Below are 25,061 nucleotides of genomic sequence, written 5' to 3'. Positions count from 1 at the left end.
TCATTTTTCTGTGGACGCACATCTGGGCCTCTTGAATAATCGTTCAGAGGTTGCCTTGGTTAATTTTGTTGCTGAGATAAGATACGTGACACCCAAAATTAAGGAAGAAAAGGTTTATTTAGTTCGCAGTGGAAGTTTCAGTCCATAACCTGCTGGGTCAGAAGCAGAGTGGCTTATGGAAGAAGGCAACAGTTCATGGTGATGAAAACACAGCAAGAACAAACAGAGAGGAATGTGGAAACGACTCTTTCTGCTCCTTATTCTGCATGTGGGCTTCCCACCCTGGGTGCATGTAGCACTCCCATGCATAACACAGCGTTTGATCATGAATCACTCACACATTATAAAACCCTGCCCCATCCGTGTATGAGGCTTTGGGGGGCCATCCAGACATAAATCATAGCAGCTGTCAAACTGCATAGTTGGTGATAGAATTGAAGAAAGCTTTGTTAACTCAGTTGGCTGCAATTAAGTGATCCTAAACAGTTTCTGAACTTTTTTCACTGGGTTCTCTGGCATTGACTTTAACTGTGAGTTCTTAGGACTTTTCCTGCTTTTTCTCAACCTTTGTTTTTAAAAAATGCTGATGGTATAGGAGTTCTTAGGTTTTATTTTTCTGTCATCTGTCCATGTTTATAAAAGAACTGTGTGCTAAATCATGATACTTATGCATTCAACAAACTTTCTTAGTGCTGTATTTGTCTGTGTTACTTGTTTATCATAGAGAAGGAAATATTCCTGGACTTTGTCCATGTAAATTGTGAGTGGAGGAGACTGACACAAAGTAGATGAACAAATACAAATAATTAGAGATTGTGTTAGGTGCTCTGAGAGGATAATTTTGTGCCTTCTTTGAGTTGAGCCACCAAAGAAGGAATTTCTATGTAGATGATTTAGGTATAATGCTAAATGATAAAAAAGTTAGCAAAGGAAAGTAGGGATAAATAAAGATGGTGTAGAATATGTCTCTTCCAAAAATGTTGAATGTTTTTATTTTAAAATGCGAGATTTTATGTGCTACTGTGCTCCACTATTTTCATGTCTCAGTTGGGGGTACAAAACAAAACTTTGACTTATCAAATCATTTACTATTGGGCTTGTGGAAGAAGGTGTATTTGACTGCTTTTTTAGTGTAGTAGAGATAAACATGAAACAGGTACAAAGTGATTACTCACTATGTAATGGTTATACATTTGTTTAATGTTTCTTTACCTTTAAACTTTTAATTCTGAAAATTTAAAGAACTGCTGAGTTCCTAGAAGTAAAAACAAGACATCTGTAATATTGTTGGATGTTGAAGACCAAGACAGGAGCAGAAAGATAATAAGATGGAAAGAGGGCTGGGGAATCAATGTGGTTATAGGTCTTCACATGTTCGTAGTACTTCATAATTAATTCACTGCTAACATATGAAACTCTTGTCTGCACTGATGAATTTAAAAAGTTTTCTCCATTAGATCATTTTTAGTCTGATTTGACTTTAAGCAACATGCGTTAACGAACCAATGAATGATTCCTGTGGGAGCCCCGCTGTATTGCACAGGCATCACAGATGTGTGGCTAAGGAAGTAGATTTTCAGATGCCTGAAGTTCTTTTTGCTATCTTTAAATCTTTTGAAAGCCACAGGAAGTTATATCAACTCTTTGTCTTAAAAGTGTTAGAAAACTGCAAGAGGAAAAGGAAGACATAGTCAATGTTTACCTACTTATTTAGAAATGACTTAAAAAAAAAAAACACAGGAAGATAGTTTCCATAGATTATCTATGTTTAAAGCCAAAGTACCTCGATGGCATGATTCAAGGCTGAAAACCAGGTTGAGAACAGGATTTTCAAAATTGGTGCATTGTATGAGTTCAGGAATGGGAATAAAAGCAAAACATAGAAGATCAGAAGAATTGACCTTTTGTTTTTCACTTACGCCTAAATAGGAAACGAGGTTATATTAGTTTGCCTTTGATTTTTGCATGCTAGTAACCATTTTTGTTTTACTTTCACGTAAACCTGTGTAAAAAGTATGAATGTTTCCCTGAATTTTTAGTAATTGTAAGTGATTCTCTGTTTTGACATGGCTTTTCTAGTTTATTTAATCAAAATTTAATAGTTTATCTGTGTAAATCCAATTAACAGAGCTTTGTTAGTTTAGTAAAAATATTATTCATGCACCAAAGGAAAAATCAAGGCAAACTAAAATAGATGTATAAGCTTAATGAGGGGTGAAAGCTTTATTCATTTTCTTTATTTAAGAATTGTATCCATTAATGGAAATGGGTTCAGTGATACTGTGTGTGACCACCCTTTGTTTGCACTGAACGTTAGAACTGTACATGAGACTGTTAACAGTATCATTTTTAACTATCTGTATCAAAGTCATTACATATACCGTTTCCTGTGTATCATTGCCAGAATCTGTATGCAGTTTTACCTGTTGTTGCCTACACTGCTTAAAAGCAAATGAGAATATATACAACATGGTAACATTATAAATGCATTAAAAATCCAAATTCCTAATATCTGAATATAAAACAACAATGTTATATGTTTTGCAGAAAACGTATGTTTCAGAAGAGATGGGTGAAATTTGATGGCCTTAGCATTTCTTACTACAACAATGATAAAGTAAGTATATTTTATATTTGTCAGATATCACTTTACAGTATTAACATACTTTGGTGAACTAAGCAAGTGGGTGTAGTTTTTAAGAGTAGGAGATAGAATATCAACATGGAAATAATTTGACTATGATAAAAATAGTCTTTTCTTAATTTTACTTCCTGATAACATGCAAAATTGAGATTTTTTTTTTTTACATGTGTATCTAACAATTGTTTCTGGAGTATCTTTGATAAACCATAAAAATACTATAAATGATACAAAGGTGAATAAGAAATTCCCTTTATTGTACAGAGCAGGAACCAATGTTTACAAAACACTCTTTAAATAGAAAATGGCAAAGCACTGGGGTGGGGGTGTGTGTGCTGGTTGCTTCATTCTCTGGGGATGGGATGATTTTGCATGAGATTTCATTTGCCATGAGTCTTGAGGAAAGAGAGTGTTTATACATACAGAAACTAAATAGAACAGAGCTTATGCTTATGCGCTGGGAGGCCAGTGAAATATTCACATGGGAGATTGTGAGCTGCAACATTGAGCACAGTTTCGTTTGTTTGTTTGTTTGTTTTTCCCTGATTGGAGAACAGAGTATATGAAGAAGCTGGGAGATAAAACTGAGAAGGTTGTTTAGGTATAGAACTTATTGGAAATCTTGACTCTTAGTAGTGGTTACTGTGTGTTGTTTTGGCACTGAAGTCCTAAGGACATGGTAAAGTTCTAAGATTATCTTACAAGGTATGAGTGTTCTCCATAGGACATATAGGCTAGAATAGTTATCAGGTTTATATCTTTGTACTTGCTAACTTTTCTAAATGTTATCTCTGTATGTTTATTGAGACCCTAACTTACACATGTTATCTCTGTATGTTATTGAGACCCTAACTTACACATTTTCTTCAATATTTTCGACTTACTCGTAGTCTCTTTACAGTTTATAATTTTATTCAGCACCCATGTCCTCTTTTGGTTTTATTGAATTGAGCAGGACAATTACTCAAGTGTGATCCAGGCTTCTATTCTATACCACAAGGTTCGGTTGGTGATGGTTTTCTTATTCCTAGTGAAGAGAGGTTTAACAACTTAACATTACTTTGGCTATTTTATTTTTCTCTCTGTCCTTTCAGAATTTGTCTCAGCTACTGTGAAAAGAAGAGCCTATTATATTTTTAGATATTGATGCAATAAAAATAATGCAGGCTTGGTTTGAAATTGAAATGAAAAGTTGCTATTACATTGAATTAGTACAAATTGATTAGCTTCAATCTTTATCTTAATATCATTTAACAAATTTAATTGTTGTTTGCAAATGCATTTTATCTATATATTGCCTAATGATTGGTTTCATCTTGGCAAAACATGAAAAAAATATTGCAGTGGGTGTTTTGTAAAAGGAAGCACAGTTTCTACTACATGTGACAAAAGGCACATGTCAGTGCGGCCACAGCTCTTCTCCCAGCTGATCAAGCAGTTTCTGCAGCTTTCTGAACAGAGCAGTTTGGCTTTTTTAAGGTCTAAACATGCACTGTTAAGGAGCACGGGGTTGGGTATTGGGAGGTAGTGTGCAGTTACCTATTTCCCTGGCTTTCTTCCGCTGTTCTCATAGTTGCCCAATGCTGTCTCCACCAGGACTTCACTTCCTGACCGAAAATGGTGTCATTGCAACAGCCGTGATACCTTGTCCCCTGCTAGGAAGTCTAACTCACTCCCTCACTCCTTAGCTGCTGGCAGAATTGCCCTGCGGTCATTTCATTGTCTGAAAGTGGTCAATAAATGATAAATTTGACCTAGATATCTGTGTGTTACAGACTCCAGGGAAGCTTTAACATTTCTTTCCTTAAGGAAAATTTTACACTCTGAAAAACACAGGCATTTTGAGCCTGTTGTCGTTTAAATGTTTTTCTTTTCTTATATTGTCTTTATCATGTCTTGTTACAAGAGAAATATACAAAGTCAACTTTGTAGTGCTAAAAAATTACAAGATCTATTTTGGGATCTCATGATAGATTATAAATGAGTTGTTAGAGAAACTACAAGTTCCTGAGGTTAAATTGACATAGTGTTTAGCTTGCTAAGTGTATTTTGATCACTTCTGGAGAATTCTTTTTTTTTTTTTTTTTTATTGTTCTTACAAGTACTTAAACCTGTTAAACATAAACATCGTTGTAGGCATTGAGGTTGTTTTTTAATACACTTAAACAGATCTGGTACAAAGAGAATCTCTATTTCTATATCTTATTCTAAAGAACTGCTTGTGTTTTCTTTACTCAAAAACAGGTCAGAGGTAACATTGAACAAACCTTAATTATCTCATTGGGGATTTTATATATAAATCAAATTTTTATGCAAGCTTTAGTTTAGGGACAGATTACTTCGGGGTAAAGTACATATTTTGGACATTTTAAATTCAGTATTGTTTGTTGCCAACCACTATAAAGTTAAAACAGAGTAGCCCTTAAACTGTCCCTAAAGAAACTGTAGTCTTTTCCTGACTCCTTCAATTCCCTGACCATGAGGTGAAATTTATTCTGTTACCAATCTGTAGGATACTTAATGTTCTAGTTTTGGCTTTATCCTGCCATCTTAACGTATTTGTGTTTTCAAGGTTTCCTTTGCTAAACCTATCATGTCATGTATTTCTTTATAATGGTCTTTCTCAGTAATATGTTAGCATACACGGTGGAAAATTTGGGTCTTGATTTTTACCTTCTACGTTTTTCCTCTTTATGGGTTCCTTTTGCTTTTTCATCTGAACCTTTTCAGCCATTAATTACCATCCACCAAAATCCTATGCAAACTTCGAGATCTGTCCTGTCTTCCTCATGAGCCTTTTCTTTATCTTTTCCAACTGTCATTTCAACAGTGTTATACAGGGAAGTATAGAAGAAAACAGGCTGGAGGTATAGAAACAAATCAGGAGAGTACTACAGTAAGCCAGACATTAATTTATTAGAGTGTAGACTAGAGCTAGTTTCAAGAGAAATGATGAAAAATGAATTTTAAAAATATTAAAAACGAGCTATCAGAGTTTGGTGTAATTGTGATTGATTAAACAGGGGATTCTGTCGTCCCCAAAATTTTATAGCACTGACTATAAGAAAGGTGGTGAGGAAAATAGATAAATGACCTCAAGTATATTTGAGAAGACTGTATTCATCCAACAATCACATTTGGCTGTACCAAATCATCATTTAAATTGCGGTGAGTAATTAAAAAGTAGAGGCTGCTTTCAGACTAAATGAGGATTATCTGCCCAGATGGGGATGAAGCACCTGAGAGAAAAGGCTGGTCAGAAAGACATTCCTTAGAAAGGTCCATTTACACTGGAATATGATGGGGTAACTGTGAGGAGGGCTGGTGAAAGACATTCCTTTTTAAGTGTATGCAAAGGTGCTGGTTTGGGCAAAGCCATGTTCAAAAATGTAGTATGTCCAGGGAACCTCAAGAAGACCAATCAAGAACTCAGTTGTCAAATGATGAGGAACTGTTCCACAGTAAAGATGTAGAGAGAGCTGTGTAATGTGTGTCGGGAAGATGAGCCCATGCCAAAACCTGTTACGTCCTGTCTCAGACTGACAAGAAAGTGTTTTAATGGGCAGACGCGTAAGTTTTTAGATGATAGTGATTTTAATTTTCAAATTGGAACTACTTGTAAGATACTTGCATATATTATTGGCTCAAAATATGATAGTGAAATTGAGTGAAATGCATGCACAAGTGAGGAGACAGTATGGGAAGGAGAAGAAAAGAGAGTGTTTAGATTTCTTCCCATAGGCTGGTAGTTGCATTTGTGAGGAGGGATTTTCATCTTGGCTCAAGATGACTAAAAAAGGATGGGGGATCAATTATTTTGCAAATGCTTATTTCATAACTTCTTTCTCCTTTTCCTTTATGAGGTAGCTCATTCATCTTTGTGAATAACAATCTAAGTATCAAGTTCAGATTCATCTGCATGGGAGAACATAAGAAAGCCTACTTAGCATTGATATTTAAGGTTTTTTTTAAAGAAATTGATAGAATTTTAATGGACACATAAAGTCAGAGGTGGGCGATTGGAGCACAGCCTGTGAAAGAATTGTGAAAAGAACTAAGAAAGAATAACATTATGATACACAGTACATCTTTCCCCCTAGCAGAAGAGGGAAACCCTTCTAAAAGAGTACTGTGTTGTCCACAGATGTGCCTTATCTATCTGCTGTTGTGGGAGTTTATAACTGGAATGTGAACCTTCTGCTTGGAATGGTACATTCTGCTTACCAATTATTTTAGAAACAGGGCTGCTTCAAACTGGAAATTCTGTGAATAATACTTTGGAAGGGAATGCAAGAATCCCCTTAAGGATATGTCCAAACTCTTCTGATATTCAGAACCTTACATAATGTTTCCAGGCTCTTGTCCTTGGTTTGTGTATTGCTTACTACTTGCTGTGTTGCCAAGTCTTAATTGTTTGCTTTCCACCTCAGATTATTCATTGTTTCTGAACTTAATGGTCTCCACTCATTTATCAGTTTGGTTACAGTGATGATTTCTTAGAGTCAGACTCAAATGTTGCCATGTTTGTGAAAACATCTCTTCTTTTCAGCAGAAATGAGAATTTCTTTGTGCTCACATATTATTTACTTTGTGTTCTGTTTTAAGCTTGCTGTCATATATTAGGTTGTTTTCAATTTTGAGGCTGCTGGAATGTACAAGGACTCTGTTTTCTGACATAGGACTCAGCAAGTATATTTTTGGTAAATAGTTGAAATTATGAGATAATCATCCTACTGAATGATTTGTGAGGGTCTAAGACAATGAAGATTGAGAAAAAAACTATCAAAACCTTAGGAATGAATTTCTTCAACAGAATCATAACGTGTATATGCCATTTACAAGCAGCTAAATCCATCTTTTTTTTCTCTGTTTAGTCATTGGGGCATAAAACTAGATGTAATGTGAGATTAAGATCCTCATTATCAAAACGTTGCATAACATGATTAATTCATAAAATTCAACAGGTCTCTTAAGTATTTTTTATTCTTAGTAGGTAATAGCAATAGTGTTGAGGTTGTTCACTTACAGTACCTGTTGTGGCCAGCAGATGCCTGCAGACACCATAAAATCATTTGGATGAGCTGGTTTTAAAATGCTGCTGCTTTTTTGGAACTATTTTATTGTTAGTCTAGTATGATTGTTCATATTTTATGTTTTGCCTTTTAATCTCAGATGAAGAAAAAATTGAAATGATATTTCACTTAAAAGACAGGGACATTTAATATTTTCTGGGTTTTAAATCTGCATTTTATGCCATTTTAAAATTTAGATAGAAATTTTGTTAGAGAAGCAGTTGTAACTATTATATCATTCTTTTTGATAAGATCAAGAAAATTTGATTTTAATTTGTTTTTATCTATTTTTCTAACCAATTCAGGAGATGTATTCAAAAGGAATAATTCCCCTTTCTGCTGTATCTACCGTACGAGTTCAAGGAGACAACAAATTTGAAGTTGTTACCACACAAAGAACTTTTGTGTTTAGAGCAGAAAAAGAAGGTAATATTCTTTCTTTATCATTATAAAGATACATTAGTTTCTGGGAAAATTAATAAACCAGGTAATATATAAATATGAAGAATCTTTTATGTATTTGTGTTTTAAAATTTGTTCTTTAATACATAATGTTAAAACCTAGATACATTGAGAAGTTATATACATTTTTTTGTTATGTGATGAATTTTAACATGGAGCTGTTAATTGCTGAGGATGCTTCTAAAAAGTTATATGTACATAGCACCAAGGTAAAAAAAAATAAGACAAAAATCTCTGCTCTCATGGAGCTCACTGGAGACTTTTGAAAATGCAAATAGTTATTTAATATGCAAAAGTAATTTTCCTATTAAATTGATTTTATGAGAAAGTTTCTCTAGGTCAAGCTTTTAGTTGAATGTACAGCACAATCTTTATTTTAGAGATTTTTAAACATCTTTTATATTTCTTTTTTATGCTTTATCTATAATGGCTCATTTAATGGTAAAAATTGACCTAAAAATAGCAGGTATTTTGAATCAAGTCTAAAGGAATAAATAAAAATGTTTTCTGAATTCTGTTTTGTTAAGGAGGGAGAAGCTAGAGAAGTTAATAGTTTTATGTTGTATATTTTACTATTGTGATATGTTATTACTATAAATCTCACTAATTTAAAATATATAGTTAAGGCTATCTCCTTAAAAAATTGAAATTTTAACTTATTTTGAGGATTGCTGTTATTTTAGCATAGGTGTATAATTAAGCTTGATTTCTCAAAAGTATTTCTTGGTGCTTTACTGTATTTGAATTCTGATGAGCTAGAAAACTTACTGAATATTGATGTGTCAGATAGTCTGCTGCATCCATTTACACCACAGCTAAGCACTGCAGTTTTCCATTTACTGAGAAGAGCATTCACCAGCTTTGGAAGCTCCCGTAGTGTTAGTTGTTACGGGAAAACATTATCTTTTAAAACAAAACAAAACTAGATTTCCTAGAACATAATAGAGCATAAGTGGCATGAAGAAAACACTCAATAAATACATTACTAGAAAATTCCCATTGTTACTTTGGATGATCTATAATGAGTATTTTCCAACTGTTCATGCCAGAACTGTGTTTTTACCCCCAAACTCTGGGTTTTTTAAGTTAATGATTTGTAAGCTCAGTTTATGATGCCACCAAAAAACATAAAATAAGAAGTGCCTAGGTGTGTTTTTGATGTAGTAAACATTATATTGTCATACACCTATGTCTGTGCCACACAGCATGTCAAAAGCTATGAACCTGGAGCAGGGGTCAGCAAACTGTAACCTACATGTGGCTACTGCCTGTTTTCCTAAATGAAGTCAAGTTAATTCACTGCTACTCTTACTCATTTATATTTTCTTTATGAGTATCTCCACTTACACTGTCCCAGAGCATTTTATCAAATATTAACTATGTAAGGAGCCATTTGTCTGAATGATGGCCTGAAATTCAGAAAGTTGCCCATAGTTTTTGATATTTGAGAAGGGATCTGTATTTGAAACCAGTTTTTCTCCTCACGTTTTTATCATCACACAGAGCATTGCTCCTCTGGATTGGCCAGGGTGACAGTCTTTCCTGGCACTTTGGTTTCCTGCTTAGAGAGGTGACTGTCTGCTCCTTACTTCCCCTTGGACTCTCATACTGAATTTTACATATGCCATAGAGTCTCTTTGTTAAGGTAGAAATACTAAACAAAGCTTTGAATTTGTGAAAATGTTTCTTGTTGTATTAAAAGTTAAATAGACATGCTTTATTTAAATAGGATATATAAACCCAGGTTTTTAAATTTATGTATTTACAGTGGATGAAAATATAAGAATTTTATGAACCTTGTATATATTTATTATTTGTTAAATAAAATTGTAGGTTTTTAATTTTTGAAACCATAGGAACACTAAGTAAAAATGAAATTGCTGAATAGCTTTGCTTGGAAGTTATTTTCACATCATAACAACTCACATTCCTAGATGTGTTCAAGCATGTGTATGTATATAAGTAATTATATATAAGAGATCTATCCATGTCTCTATATTTAATATGGAACCTTATAAAAGATGTTAAATATTTTTAAAATGATCTTTCTTCCTCTCATTTGTACAAGTAGTTGATTATTTTGTGGGACATAAAAAAATTTATTTAATGAGCTTTAGACTTAACGTGTGCTTCTATCTGATGAAGATGCAAAATCAGCATTTGGCATAGAAAACAGAACAGTTTGCTATCGTAAGATACATTCTTAATTTTTGGTAAACAAGTTATGAACTACCTATATGCAACAGCTATCCCTGTCTGTTCTGAAATCAGTGTCACTATTTCTAATCTGTTCATCACCTACTGGTTTGGCTAACATATTATAATTTGGCATCTTTTTTTCCTACAGATTTTCATAATCACATTTTTAAAAATTAAATTTACTATTCTTTAAGTGGGAAATTTAGTCTTAAGCAGAACTAGTGGGATTGGGGTGAGGGTCATATCAGCTAATGATCTCTTCCGTCAGCTTCCCTGTGACACCTGTGATCACGTGTAGGTACAGTGTCTTTCTGTCCACGTTAGCACTTTCTAGACCCCTGAGAAACAAGCAAGTGTGCCATTCTCCCAACCCTGTTTAAACCACATCATACAGCCCTCCAGTTTTAGCTATGATACTGATACTGGAAAGTTTCGTGTTTTGTTTTGTCATTTTTTTTCCCCATAAATACTCTTGGTATAAGAAACGTGAGTTTTTCTTATTCTGGGCAAGTATTTTTATCCTTTTTCGACATCATCTTTAGAAGCAGGACATGACGTATTTTCCATTCTTTTTCTTTCTTAATTTCGTTGTTGTTTGCCAACTATTTTATAGAATTCTTGGTAATCTGGAAGTTTCTAACATAAGACCTTTCAGGAACTTGCTAAGATTTTTAACTTCCTGTTAAAACATTGTATTTTAGGTTTTCCAACTCTTGTTTGAAGAAAGATTTTATGGTTTTATAAATTGATCTCAAATATATATCTTCACATCTAGCCTTTTCCTTTATTCAAGAATGTTTTATGTGTATTCAACTCAACATGAATAGTAGCTTCTTCTATTCCAAATTCCTGTTTCTACCTTTTCCACCAAACCTGTGGTCTTCCTCATCACAGTAATTGGAAGACTCTTATGCTTATGTAGTAAACTATAATATCTTTTTTTAACCCTTTTCTTTCATGTCTCATCTCCAGTTCATTAGCACATCCTGCCAGTTTGACCTCAAACACAAGTCTAGATATCGCCCAGTCATTGCCACCACTCTGCTACAAGTCACTGCTTTTGGGATTGTGTTTGTCACCTCTCACATTCCGTTCTGGTCATATTGTCAATTCTGTCTGTGAGAGCAGTCAGTCAACAAGAAAATCAGACCATATCAGTTTATTTCAAGGTCACATTGCCTTGTGCTTACAGAAAATATAATATTTATGCTATCCCACCACCCGCTATAATCTGGCTTTAGTCTCTTTGATCTCTGCATTTGTTCAATACTTATCTAAGAGGAAATTATAATTTGGTTTAGAATAATATAAATTATTGAAATATATTCTCCCATGTCTATGGTTGCACAACTAAACACAAATGACACTTGTAATCTGTAGTGTTTGGATTATATATTAACGGTTTCTTTCCTTTGACATGATTAGGAATAATCTGAATATTGCCACAAATTCCTCATTCTTCTTAATTCTTCTTCATTGTTTTGTTCCTAATAGTAACACATGTCCTCAGGTGATAGATATTTCTAGGGAATCATGTGTTGTGATGCTCCTGTAAGGTACATAAGCCCTTAAAAAGCAGTTTCCAGTTTCAAATTAATTTCTTAAAAATTGAGACATTTGCTAACAATGATTAAAAGCTCCAAAAACTGTGCCTCAGTTCTTTAAATTATGACCTACATTTCAGACCAATTTATGTAGATTTATGCAAAAAGAAGCCATTGTATACATTTATTTGGCAAGAATATTTGTGTGAAACTAATGATCACATGTAATAACCAAATTAGATGAGATTCCTGCAGCTGTTAACTAAAAATGGAGGATGTTATCATGATGCAGTCTGGATCTGTTTATGTAACTATAGAGGAGTTGTTGTTAATGTGTTAGCTGAGTACTCCTACACATTTTAGGTTCAAATATACAGCAGTGAAGAGAACATTTCATTAATATTTCATCCTAATCTATAGAAACATGCACCATTTCTTGTGGATTATGTAACAGCCACAAAACAGCATTGTTGAGTAAGTTTTTAATAAATACTTTAATCACTGACAAAGCCAGTTTTTAGCACTTTTGAAAGGGAACAAAAATGAACATAGTTTAAAGTTAAAGAATGAACATAGTTTAAAACTCAATATAATTTCAGATTCATGTGTCAAGGTAACCATGTCTGATATGGAGACATTTTAATGTACAAAAATGTTGCTCTGGGGAAACCTGTCATAGAAAGATTTTAGAAACTCACATTTGGAAAGCATAAGTCCTCATACTCTTTCCATGAAAATTTTTCCTACGTGGATTCAGTCTGTTTTTTCTTTTTGCCTTTCCATTTTCTTTGTTTTGATTTGTATGTATTTTTCTTTTGCCTTAATAACTCTTCTCCATTTGCTTTAATGGCTCATTTTCCCGCTCCTCTTCCATTAAACACTTTCCCGTGCCCATAGGTCATCTTTCGTTCACATATTGTGTCATTCTGCACAGGTCCTTCTGCTGTGGCAGTGCACACCTCAGGTGGTCCTTTTGGTTCATTGAATCATCTCGCCTTGTTTGTCTGGACACCATTAATTTTTAGTGAATATCCATCAGTGTTGTTCACAATAGCTAGCTAGTTTTCATTTCCCTTAATATCTTTACGCTTAATATGTTCATTTGTTTCCATTTTCTTTCTACTTTTAAGTCATTCCTCACCTCTAACTTCCAGTTGGGCCCACCTGTCATTATCCTAACTATCCAGAGCCTGTCACTTCCTTGCTGAGCATCCTGAAATGTATTTCCCCTGTTTCTGTAATAAGAATGAAATTCCTTAAACAGACAGTTAAGATTCTGTAGCCATGTTTCCCCTTATTTCCTTTTGAGTCCAAAATTATAAATACATTTACTTTGTTAGACCCTGAAGAGATGTTGGTTCCTCTTGCCTGTGTTCTTGTGTTGGCCTTGCTCAGAATCCTACTATGTTCTTCTCCCTCGTAGCCTCCAATTTTGTCTTTTGAACTGCTCCTCGTCCTCTTAGTTAAGGAATAAGATTATTTCTTTTATTTTATGTTATCATAAAAAAAGAAAAAAAAAAGCTGAGTGAGAGTTAAAACATTTGATTGTACTGATTTTAATATTAACGTACTAAATGACCTTCAGCAAATCACTTACCTCAACTGAATCGACTCAGACATTATTTGATTCCATTTGTATGACATTCATACTATTCTGTGTTCCATTATGTGCTGAAATCCAACTTGACTTACAGCATTGATTGCTCTTTGGGGAGAAACAGCATTCATATGCTGTTAACACAATGTGTTGTGTGTAGTTGAAGGTCACTCAGCTTTTGTGGAGGGAGTTGGAAGTTGGGAAGTTTTAATTTGCCAGTTGAGATGCTCTTCATTACTGCGAGAATGAGAAGGGAGATTGGATATCTAGGCAGGCTTAAATGAAATATTTTCTGAGAATTTGACTGAATTGACAAATACAATCTGTTAATTGTTGAATATTAATACTATGTTATTCTGTTAAGAGAAAAAAATCTAATGTCATGGTTAACTACGTAAGTGTTTCTCAGGCTTCACAAGAACACAAGTCCCCTGGAGTTGATTTTATAATGCAGATGCTGATCTATCAGGTGTGGAGTGGGGCCTGAGACTTTTACATATCCCATAAACTCCCAGCAGAAGCCAGTGGCACGCATACTGGAACACTTGAGTAGTGTTATTTCTCCCTAAAGAGCTGGGTCATTGGCTTTAGCTACAATAGCATTTAGATTGTGGTTGTGAGAAAGTATTTGTGAATTACCTGTTTTAAAGAAAACAGATTTCTTTTTTTGTGTTTCTGTGTCTGTACAACTTATGTGTAGGTTTATGTGCTTTCTTGTATTTTCAGAGGAGCGGAATGACTGGATCAGCATACTGTCAAATGCACTGAAACTACACTCCCTTACTTCTCAGTCTCAAGTGGCTGTTGCACCTGAGAAATGTGGATATCTTGAACTGAGAGGGTACAAAGCCAAAATTTTTACTGTGTTAAAGGGAAGCAGTGTGTGGCTTTGTAAAAATGAGCAGGTGAGTTTTATTGTGTTCATTACAAATTGCTATATAGTAGCAACTGTGTTTTGTTTGAGTTTTGAGTTTTTACTTATAGAGTCTTATTTTTGTATTGAGTGCTCTACTACACCTAGCAGTGAAAAGAGTTGTTGAAGTTTTGTTTCAGAAAAGGATCTACATTCATTTTGAGGTTGGACATCACCTTTAAGGTGATTAGGAAAGAGCATTGTGAAAATAATGTTTAAAATACATCCCTTAGTTGAAGCAAAATAAAATAAAACTTCATGAGACAATAATTAAGAACCAGTTTGCCATTACACTTGATGAAATAGGTCCAGTCCTGCATTTGATGTGATGCTTTTATTTAATAATAGAAAATTTTAGAATTAACCCTGGTAATATTTTTTTGAGTTTACAAGATACTATATTTTTCCTTTTTAGTAGATACATTTTTCTTTTTTAGTAGATACGTTGTTTTTAGGAAATGTAGATGATGTAAGTGGAAAAAAATATATATTTTCCTAAACTTGCCTTATATGTGATATGTGTGCGTGTGAAATATTATATCACATATAAATAAATAAAATAGACTTGAATTGTTGAAGTTTTAAATTTGATTGGTATGAAAATATTTCAGTAGAGAATTTAAATATTTTTGAAGAGACTAATGGTGAAATAAAGTGTTGGGTTATTTGGTTCTGTACATTTCCTTTTTTCTAATGTTTCTGATTTTTGGTATACAAAAGGAAATTCTGGTTGTGTTCTTTTTGAGTATATTTTCTTATTTCTTAATCTTTCAGCCTAAAATATAATAGGTGCTTAGTAATGATTTTTGTCATTAACCAGTGTTCTTTGGGTATCTGCTCTAAGAGCAGCTCATTTTATTTTATATTAAAGTAGGTTATGATATGGTAAAGCATAAATACTATTTTCATAACAAAAAGATATTCCAATTCTAAACAAGCAATATTTTTAAAAAGTTAACTGAACTGTGTAGATCTTTATTTAAGGCGTCCTCTGAACTTCCGTGTGAACTTATTAAGTATTTTTTTCGATAAGATTTCTTAGCCAGTTAATTGTTGAAGGCTTCATTGAGCACTGTCAGCATACTAATAGCTTGGATAGTTAGCATATTCCTCAAGAAGAATAGTGATGTACAGCTTAATAATGTGTATGAACTGAATATGAAGATTTTCATTCTGTGAAGTTAGATGATTAAAACTTTTCTTACTGGAATGGAGGTTAAAATGCATAATTTGAATTCGTTGGTATGGAAGTTACTCTGACAAATTGAGGTGTTTTTACTTGGGCAGACTTGATGGACTTTCCATTACTAGCTTCATTGTGCACATTAGAAAAATTGTTTATCTTATTATTTCAAAATAAGGTATTTTCAGAGTTTTGGTAACATTTTTAATTAGCAGAAAATACCTGACATCATTGATTTATAATTAGCAATTGAGTGCAAAAGCATAATAATGATGCCGTTTGTTGAGTACAGGTAGTATGCTAATTGACTTCCCTTTTAATCTTCCTTACAAATATAGGGCGTACATAATCTCATCTACACTTTATAGATGAGAAAAATGAGAATTAAATAATTTCTGCAGCGATTACAGCTAGTCATGAAGAATTTAGCATAAATTGAGAAATTTATAACTCTAAGCTTGGCTTCCTAACCATCATACCAAATTATTATTATAAAGTCTAAATTGAAAAGAAATTTTCTGTCCTTTAACCATTCAACAATAGCCCAAGAATTCTTTTTTATGGATAATTGGTTTCTAGGAATTTCAGGGAGTGCTTTCAGTACACTTTGTGTGTGTATGTGTGACACACGTTTTGTGTGTGTCAACAACTTTGTGTGTTGGCCCTCCGAAAAATGCTGTGTTTACTGAAGAAAGACAAAGAAGCCTAGCCTTGGAGAAACAGCAAGACAGGACCAGTGACGAATGAGGAGTGCTGCATTAAATTGTGGACGAGTTACAGAGAGACACAAAAAAGGAGCATCTAGGAAATCTAGAAACTAAAAACACTTACTTACACAAGGAATGAAGATAATTAAAATATGAAGGTTGGACCCTTCCCCGTTATTTAATAAGTAAATATTTTCAGTGACTATAGAGTTGAAGTCTTTTTTTATACAGTACCATACCTATATATGTACCTCAGAAAAGTGGAAACTAGTTTTTGAAAATGTGCTGATTTTGTTTTATTTAATTGCATCCTTTAATATGAAGGTCATATCCTGAAGAATTTGGGTTGTCTTAAAGTCTTACGCACTAGTTGGCGGGAGGCTGAGTGGGTGAGTTAAGGAAGGCTGTCTGTGCTCAGGCCATCCCAGTTTCTTCCATTTCGCACTGGGTTACATGCCTTCTTCTCCAGAGGAAGATTGCTCTTTGGCTGTCTCACAGCGGAGCAGGTTCTCTGAAGTCAGGGATGGTGTGCTAAATGAGGAATGCAGAGGGTTTTATGCCAGTCTGGGCATTAACCAGTTCTTTAGGAAAACCATAAATGGTAGTGCAATATTTTAATACAATTTCTAGAAGCTTTATGAGCACACATCTATGTTTTCAAAATGATGGAAAATAAGCTACTCATTGTAAAAATGTAATACGTATTAGATTTGAATTTCAGGATCTTACTTTGTTTTGAACCCAATTTAATGCAGCAAAGTTAATTATCTTTATTAGTTTAAAACTGATTTTATTGCCCACATAACTTAATAACATGAAGAGAATTTAAAAATATAAGGAAATTGACCATAGTACTCCAATGTAGAAACAAATTAACTGTAGTTTTCTTTCCTTTAATGTATTCTTTTTTCTTTTATTAATTTTACTTTGACTGTCACTTCCGAGGAAGAGAGACAGTGGATATGGTTGGAAGGGCAACCAATACAGCATGTGCTGAAGAGTCCTGGGAGAGATGGCTCGTTTACCTCAAAGATGGGTGAACTGGCAGGTTACAGATACGGGTTTTTGTTCTTGGTCCATTACTGATGCAGGTAGTTAAGTTAATCTTTCTGGCATCAATAAAGAAGGGAAGTGGATTAAGCCACGTGTTGAAATACCAGATTTTTAGGTCTAGTGTAGACCATTTCATTCAAAATTTTGGAGAAAGGGAAGATGAAATTTACAGCTAAATATTGAGGTGATTCAGTGATAGGTAATTCCAGACCACATGCTGTAAAACACTGCTCTGAAATAGTACCAGCAGTTTACTCAGAAGAAATGGTTGATATAATGAACATCTCAGCTTTTATTTCTATATCATATATGCTATTTATTTCCTTCAAAATTTATTGTTTTAATTACATTTATTAATGTTTATTGAGTGTCCAGTAAAAATTTTGTTTTTATAGCTGTCACTTGAAAGTATTTCCTTTGTATTTATCGAAATGCTTACTGTATAATAGATTAGATACAGTCATGAGTTACTTTCTCCTTGAATTTTGAAGTCATGTCTAATTTTAAACTAATATATGTTACTGCTTTTCTGTTAAAAATCTCATCATTCTTATTTAAGAGTTTCATTTTTTCAGCCCATGAATCCTCTCTTAACAATGTAATTCCTTTGTCTTAATATAGATGATTGTAAAAAACTATGCCTTATTGGAGGGAGCTTTTTAAACTCCACTAGCAAAATCATCATTAAAGAAAAGTGTTCGAAATAAAATAGAGATATTGTTCATTTGTTATTTCCCATAAATTCCTTTAATTCAGTATGTGTGCCTAGAGGTTTACTTCTGAAGATTATTTAACTTTCTTAGAGCTTTTTGTCTCTCCCTTAATGTCTTAGTCACCCCTAGAAAATATATTTTAAGTAATTGTTTTCCCTTTTTTAATCTATCTCTTACACTGAATCAAGAATATACATTTTTTTAGTTAAAATATTCAGTAAGCCACTATTGTAATTAGTGCTTTTGAAAATTTATGTTTTGAAACTCTCTCTTTGCAAAGAGAAATGGCATAAGGCTACTAGAGAGGTTGCCTGTCTGCATGTTCTCATTGGTAGTTCACTGATTGGTCTTAACTGAATAGAACATGTCAACATGGATTACGCATGGACCTTTGATTTTCCTAGTTCCTCAGTTCAAAAATTCATTTTCATTTGGTTTCTTATATTCCTGTTTATTTATTATTCCTTGTAAGAAATAAAACCTGAAGTAGTTCTTGGTTGCATAGAGGAAATATTTTATGGAATGATTTATTGGCTATTGCTTTAGGTAGTTTTTTTTTTTCTTTTTCCACATAGGCTTTAAGGAAAAGTATTAATAAAACTATGAAGTGATAACTAAAAATATCTATTAGAGAGGAAAAAGTCATAGTCAAAACTGATGCTAAAATTCTTTGCTTAATGCCTCTTGGAAAGCACTGTGTTGTATTTAGCATATAAATTTTCATCTTACATATGTAGCACCATCTTTCAGCCCTACCCCATTTGAACCTTATTTTATCTCTTCTCATAGTTTATATACTTGGAATGCATTGCGACTTTTTCCTTATTATTCACCTTTGTTCAAAATGAGTCATATAATTGAATTTGTATAGGTTACGCTGTGGCCACTGTATTTCATTATCTGTTCCTTATTTAGTGAATGCTAAGCAAAGACCATCTCACAGGCACTATTGTGAGAGCCTAGATGCAAGTGGTAACCCACAAGCTGTGCTCTAAGCACATAATGGAATAGTGATAAACATGAGATTTCTATAGCCTTCGATACAGCTCTGTCTTCCATTTTGAATTTTCTTTTTTGACAAGGTTTGCTAAGATTGTTTCCTAAAGAGTTGTTTATATTTAAAATGCTGACTAGGTGTCAGTTACACATTAACCTTAAAAATATAGTTATAATTTTTATATTCCCAAGTAAATAGTATAATATTTTATTGACTGTTGCTTCCTTAGGAGTTCCAGGCAGAAGCTAATATTCTGTAAAAATAACATAAGAAATTTGAATTAGTGATCATTTACAGCTGCTATCCTCTCTGGAAAATTTTTTCTTTTTCTAAAAATTTTTTTCTGTTAAAATTATATTTTTTTAGCTCCAAATTATCTCTTGTATCTGTTTATTCATTGGGATTATATTGTCTCTCCTGCCAGTTTCCTTCAGGTATTTATATAATTAATATATGAGTCTTTATATCATATTTTCTGTGATTTTTCTGAGCTACTTTTAACTTTGAGTTAATCTTTTGTACAGTTTTGCTTATATAATATATATTTTTTGCTGGGTGAGGTAGCACATGCTGGGTATGGTAGCACATGCCGTAGTCTCAGCACTGGATGCTGGGGAAGGAGGATCACTGCAAGTTGAAGGCCAGCCTGGGCTACAAAGTCAGTTCGAGGCAAGCCTGAACTGTGTAGTGAAACTCATCTCAAAAAACAAAATAAAAACAATAAACAGACAGGTAAGTAAATAAAGACAAAAGGTAAATAAAGCTTATACATTTTTTGTGTTTGGAGCAATCATTATTTTCTTTGTTTATCTTGCTATATAAGTAGTACATAATCCAGTATTTAAAAAAAACTAGTAAATTATGAAACACTTTGAAATGTGTATGTATGTAGTTATATCTATATATGTTGGTATGTGTGATATTACTGATTAAATGGAGTATCTGCAGATGGACACAAGGCTTTGTTTCCCATTTGTTATGTTTCCCTGACAGGCATTCTCTCTTTTCTTGATGCGTTTTTTAAATATCATGTTAATATTAGCAAATTCATAACAGCCAGATGTCTTGCTTGATGGGTTTGGGTAACCATTTGATGATAATTGTGGCAATGAGTTTTAACTACATAAATTCACTTGATTAAGCATTTTCAAATCAGACTATAACAAGAGCCTTATTTCCCTCCTCCCCCCAACATAATATCCCTGGTGTTCTGGCATGGAAATGAATCTCTAATAGAGTTTAAATATGCCTCAGAGGGCTCTGGGTTGTGTGGCACAGAAAGGAGCTACAGGATGTAGGTGGTGGCCTCACATTCTCTGGGTTCTGTATCTGGCCAAACTCTGCATCTGGTGTTTCCCAGGAAGTCTGGTGCCAATGTCATACAATGCCACATCTGTTTTCAACAAATGTTTAAGCACTAAGTTCTTAAATTCCTGGCAGGGAAATCTAGCATTCAGTATTTCTGAAAATAGGTTTGAGATTTCAGCAGATTTGGGGTTAATAACTCTTGCTGAATTTTTCCATTTTACTTTCACTGTGGAGTTTTAGCCATATTGCATTGCTACAGATTTGGATAAATAGCTAATTTCAGTATATTGGTAAATATTTAATGTCATTCCTATCTGAGTAATATGGAATCATTGTTAGGAATACTTTATATCATTGGAAATAAAATGAAAATTTTTGTTGAAAATAAATTCTGTGTTTAGAACTTTCATGTGAAAAGTTGGTCAGGTTGTATGGAACTGTAATTTCTCTTGCTTCATTTAACTTTTATAACAATGCTGTACAAAACAAGAGAATTGAGGTCTAGATAAACTAAAGAACTTGCTGACTGTCAGCCAGTAAGTGGGTCAGCCCGGATTCTTCCCTGGGACTGACTTTCAGTGCTGCCTTGGTCATGCCTCAGCCTTAGTCCAGCTCTGCTGTGACATGCATGGGAGTTGTTAATTGCTAGTGGCGGGATTCATGCTTCTTAAGATCCTATACCCTGTTGTTGAACACTAAGTATAAAATGTTGCTTACTCTGCAGTGTATCGCTGGCTGTTAACTTTATATAACAATTATAAGTCTATCCACTGAATTTTTTCCTTACATTTTTTTCCAGTGCATTTTATACCATTGTAAAGATTGAAAGATTAGTTCATCCATGGCTTACGCTTTTTTTTTTAGGATGAAAATAGAGCTCACAATCAGATTGTAGTTAATGGGTAATTTATTTTTAATTTTCCTGAACATTTGACAGTCACACTTAATTTCTAAAATGTATTTATGTCAGCTGATTATTTTTGAACATGTCAGCTGATCAGTTTTGAACATGTATTTTCTTGTAGTTAACTTTTTAAATAGATAATGCATTCAGTTGTTTTCAAATTTGAGACATGGAAAATAGCAATAAAAATAACAATAGTTAACTAGATCTATGTGGGTATGCCAGGAATTCTTCTAAGTGTTTTTAATTGCACTAAGTGAATTCTCACCAAAGTGAGGCTGCAGGTGCTGCATCTCTCTTCTCTAAGTAAGTGAACTGAATGAAGAGCGATACACCACAAAATTAAGCTGGTATGGGCTGGGGATTTAGCTCAGTGGCATAAGTGCCTGCCTTGCAAGTGTGTGGTCGTGAATTAGATCCCCGGTACTGATAAAAAAAAAAAAAAAATTAAGCTGGTGTGGATTTGTCCTTTGATCAGTTGCTGTCACCTCCTTTGGAAAGCCTTTTTATAAATACAACTCTGATTCTTGGGTTGGATTCCAGGGCTTACCATACAGTCAGGTGTTTTTCCTTTCATCATGTATTACTGCTTTTTCTGATTCTCTCTTTAAACCATTAGCTTCACCAAGGCAGGTACTTTGTCGTATACTTTTGTTCAGATACAAAAGTTAGTATAATTATTAGCATACTCCACATACTTAATAAACACTGCTTTACTAGGATTAATTTTCCCATTTAAAAAATAACAGTGTCCTCACAGTCTCATTTAGAAAATCAAATACAAGTTTGTAAACTTCAGAGCATTGTACAAATGTATTAGAACAGAATGAAGATGCTGTACATCTTTGAACAATGAGTACAGGATTTAGCAATTAGTCATGGAATCTTGACAATTGACTATTTCATTGTACTCTGATCTACTTATTTTTAGCCTGTAGCCTTAATGATATCAAGTTTTTTTGTGTATTTTGATTGCATTTTCAAATATTATACAAAAGGCATAAAAGTGTTTGTGTTGTATTTATTGTGGATTCATCTTGTCTATATTCTATAACTGCTTCTGTATCTAATTCAATCTTTTCGCAGTATGGACTATATACAAGAATCTTATGTATAATACTGTTTTTGTAAATTAAAGATTTTTAGGTACTGACCTTGTATTCTTGGTCAGGTTGAGAAGGAGAGATCATTTTGCTGAGCTTCTAGGAATGAGAAATAGTTTAAATGTGTTCTAAATATTGTCTGGGAAAAAGGACTTAATATCACCAAATATATTTTCAGTAGAAAATCCTCTTGTTTCATTTTTTTTTTTTTAAATTTTTTTTTTTTGTCTTTTTTGTTTTTTTATCGGTACCAGGGATCGAACTCACGACTGCCTGCTTGCAAGGCAGGTGCTTATGCCGCTGAGCTAAATCCCCAGCCCCTCTTGTTTCATATTTAATAGCTCTTGAGAACACTGACATTTATTTTGTGACTCTCGTGTATATTTTACAGTCAATTTGTGTTGGTGAACTATGCAGAAACTCTAATTACTCAAAACCATATGGCCATGGCAAGCAGCTGATAAATGGGTTACAATTTTCAAGGCTAAAATAATCATCTTTGCCTTGCTTGGGAGAACTTTTGGAGTGTTGAGCCAACCTTCACTTAACAGAAATTGCAGCTTTGGATGTAGACATTGCATGACTTGCTGGTAGAAATGAGGGCCATCTATTCAAGCAGGAATCTTGATGACACTCATCAGTTTCCATAAAAGGTTGTCGTTTGCAGCATCTGCTAGTTTGATGGTCAGAATAGTGTGTGCCTCTCTGCCTTTAGTAACATGCAGTACTTGCATGTTACTCATGGAAGAATATCATCTGGAGTGGTCTGATGTCCAGCTCTTTTCAAAAGCCTTTTTATGGAGAATTTTTGAAGTATATGCAGTCCAAATATACTAATTTATCATATAGTTTATCAAGGGGAGCCATCAGAAAGTGCTTTTAAATATATCTCATTTTGCTATTCCTTCCTTGTTGCCCCATTTATAAATGAGAGTTTGACTTTCCAGTCACATTCATTGGTAATTTATCCAATAATTGCATTATCCTGCAAGAGTATTGCTATGGATAATACAGAATTTGCTTTTGTAATTTAGTAAGTACAACCCTATATTGATATGCTAAAACTTACTAGGATGTGGCCAATTAGAAAAGCTTGATGTTTCATATATACATATATGTCACACTGGGTCTTATGTTTCATTCAGGGGACTAACTACAAAGTGGAATTATACTAATCCTTCCTAATTATTTTACAACACTAAACACTTCTCTACATTTCTCTTTACTTTTACAATACTGACTATTTCTGCCATTTATTCTCTGATAAAAAGAGCCATTTGCTCATTTTTTCAGGAAAGGAAAAAAAATGCACTAATGTTTGTTTTCTAAATAAGTCATTGTTTCTTATTCTAGCTAAATACTTGTGTAATAAAAATAATAAATTAGGAATGATTTTCTAACATTTGTGAATGGAAACTAAATATAATTACCCATGGGTGATAATTTGTTATAAAATTATTTTCTCATACTTATTAGTCAAAAGTATGTAAATATTAAACAAAGCAACCTCATGGGGAGTTTAAAAAGATAGGGTTTTGACCCATCTGTTGATGTAGGCAGTGACGACTTGATGTGACCAGAAAAGAGGTCTTTCTAATTTTTCCCACACTCCAGCATCCTCAAGGCACAAGAATTGGTTTTTAAGGTTGTTTTTTTATATTACTGCAAGGATTCTAAAATTCTAAAGTGGTTTCCCAGCCTATAGATGTCATTTCTCAAGAAATAGAAAGCTCAGGGTTGAAAGGCTTTTTTTCTTAGCCATGATTGACTGATCCTAACTCCACCAGAACTTATTTATATGATATTGACCAAATCTAGGAAATGTATAGGTATACGAGAGATGGGAAATTGTCCTGCTACTTTTTTCCTATGCAGTGAAATGCTTCTTTCTGTTAGTCCCTCTAGTCTTTGGTGATGTTACTGAGAATAAATTCTTTTCTTTATACTTTCCCTTTAGTATGGATATATTATTCTCATCTAAATTGAATTTAGAACATTTAATCTAAACTTGTTCACAAGGATAATTCTTTTTTGAGGTACATATTATATTTTGGAAAATGTTGAGATTATTTACTTGGTGATTCAAGATTTCAAAACCCCTGTGAGCAGATAATGTATTACAAACTTTAATACTTTTAGAATATAATCTCTTTGAAGCATTTTGGACAGTTTCTAATTTGCTTGAGATAAGCTGTATGCAGTGGCTGTAGTTGTTGATCTAATAACTTTGATATCAAAGTAGCATTAAAAAAGCTTTTTAAGAATCTTTTGGAAAAGGAAAGCAATAAAGTATTGGATATGAGATAAAACTATACAGGTGATAAATAATACCTTTGTGTGAGGGGAAATGATGAGAAAAATAAAGTGGACAACAGGAATGATCTAATACAAGAACCCGAGAGAAAGAACAGTCGGACAGATCGTGCAACTAGCTACACGTCCATATAATTTAAAAAAAAAACTCTTTATGCCTCAGTTTACCCATCTTTTCATATAAATAGCAATTAGACTAATATTATATTGTCATTTGTCCAGCCATCTAGAAAGTTTGGCCTATGGTAAGAGTTATTATTTGTTAGTTTACAGAGTAGATGAAGGTGAATATGATGTCTGCTTTAAAAAGCAAGGTGTGTATTAGTATTTATGGCCTACCCAACTTTTCTTT

The 25,061-nt window shown here is 33.5% G+C and overlaps 1 protein-coding gene across 6 annotated transcripts in view; it reads left to right on the top strand.

The window, feature by feature from the left end:
* Arap2 (ArfGAP with RhoGAP domain, ankyrin repeat and PH domain 2) overlaps nt 1–25,061 on the top strand; it is a 168,520-nt gene that overhangs the window by 45,156 nt on the left and 98,303 nt on the right. For all 6 annotated transcript variants that reach the window (XM_063240678.1, XM_063240676.1, XM_063240677.1 and 3 more), the window contains 3 exons: nt 2,548–2,617; nt 8,019–8,139; nt 14,242–14,420. In XM_063240678.1, coding sequence (XP_063096748.1) covers nt 2,548–2,617; nt 8,019–8,139; nt 14,242–14,420 — 370 coding nt within the window. The remainder of the gene's footprint in view (nt 1–2,547; nt 2,618–8,018; nt 8,140–14,241; nt 14,421–25,061) is intronic.

Source organism: Cavia porcellus, unplaced genomic scaffold (genome assembly GCF_034190915.1).
Source record: "Cavia porcellus strain 051 isolate PalLab524CR breed Dunkin Hartley unplaced genomic scaffold, mCavPor4.1 scaffold_30, whole genome shotgun sequence".
In the NCBI taxonomy this organism is placed as follows: Eukaryota; Metazoa; Chordata; class Mammalia; order Rodentia; family Caviidae; genus Cavia; species Cavia porcellus.
This window is presented reverse-complemented; position numbering and strand designations above follow the sequence as displayed.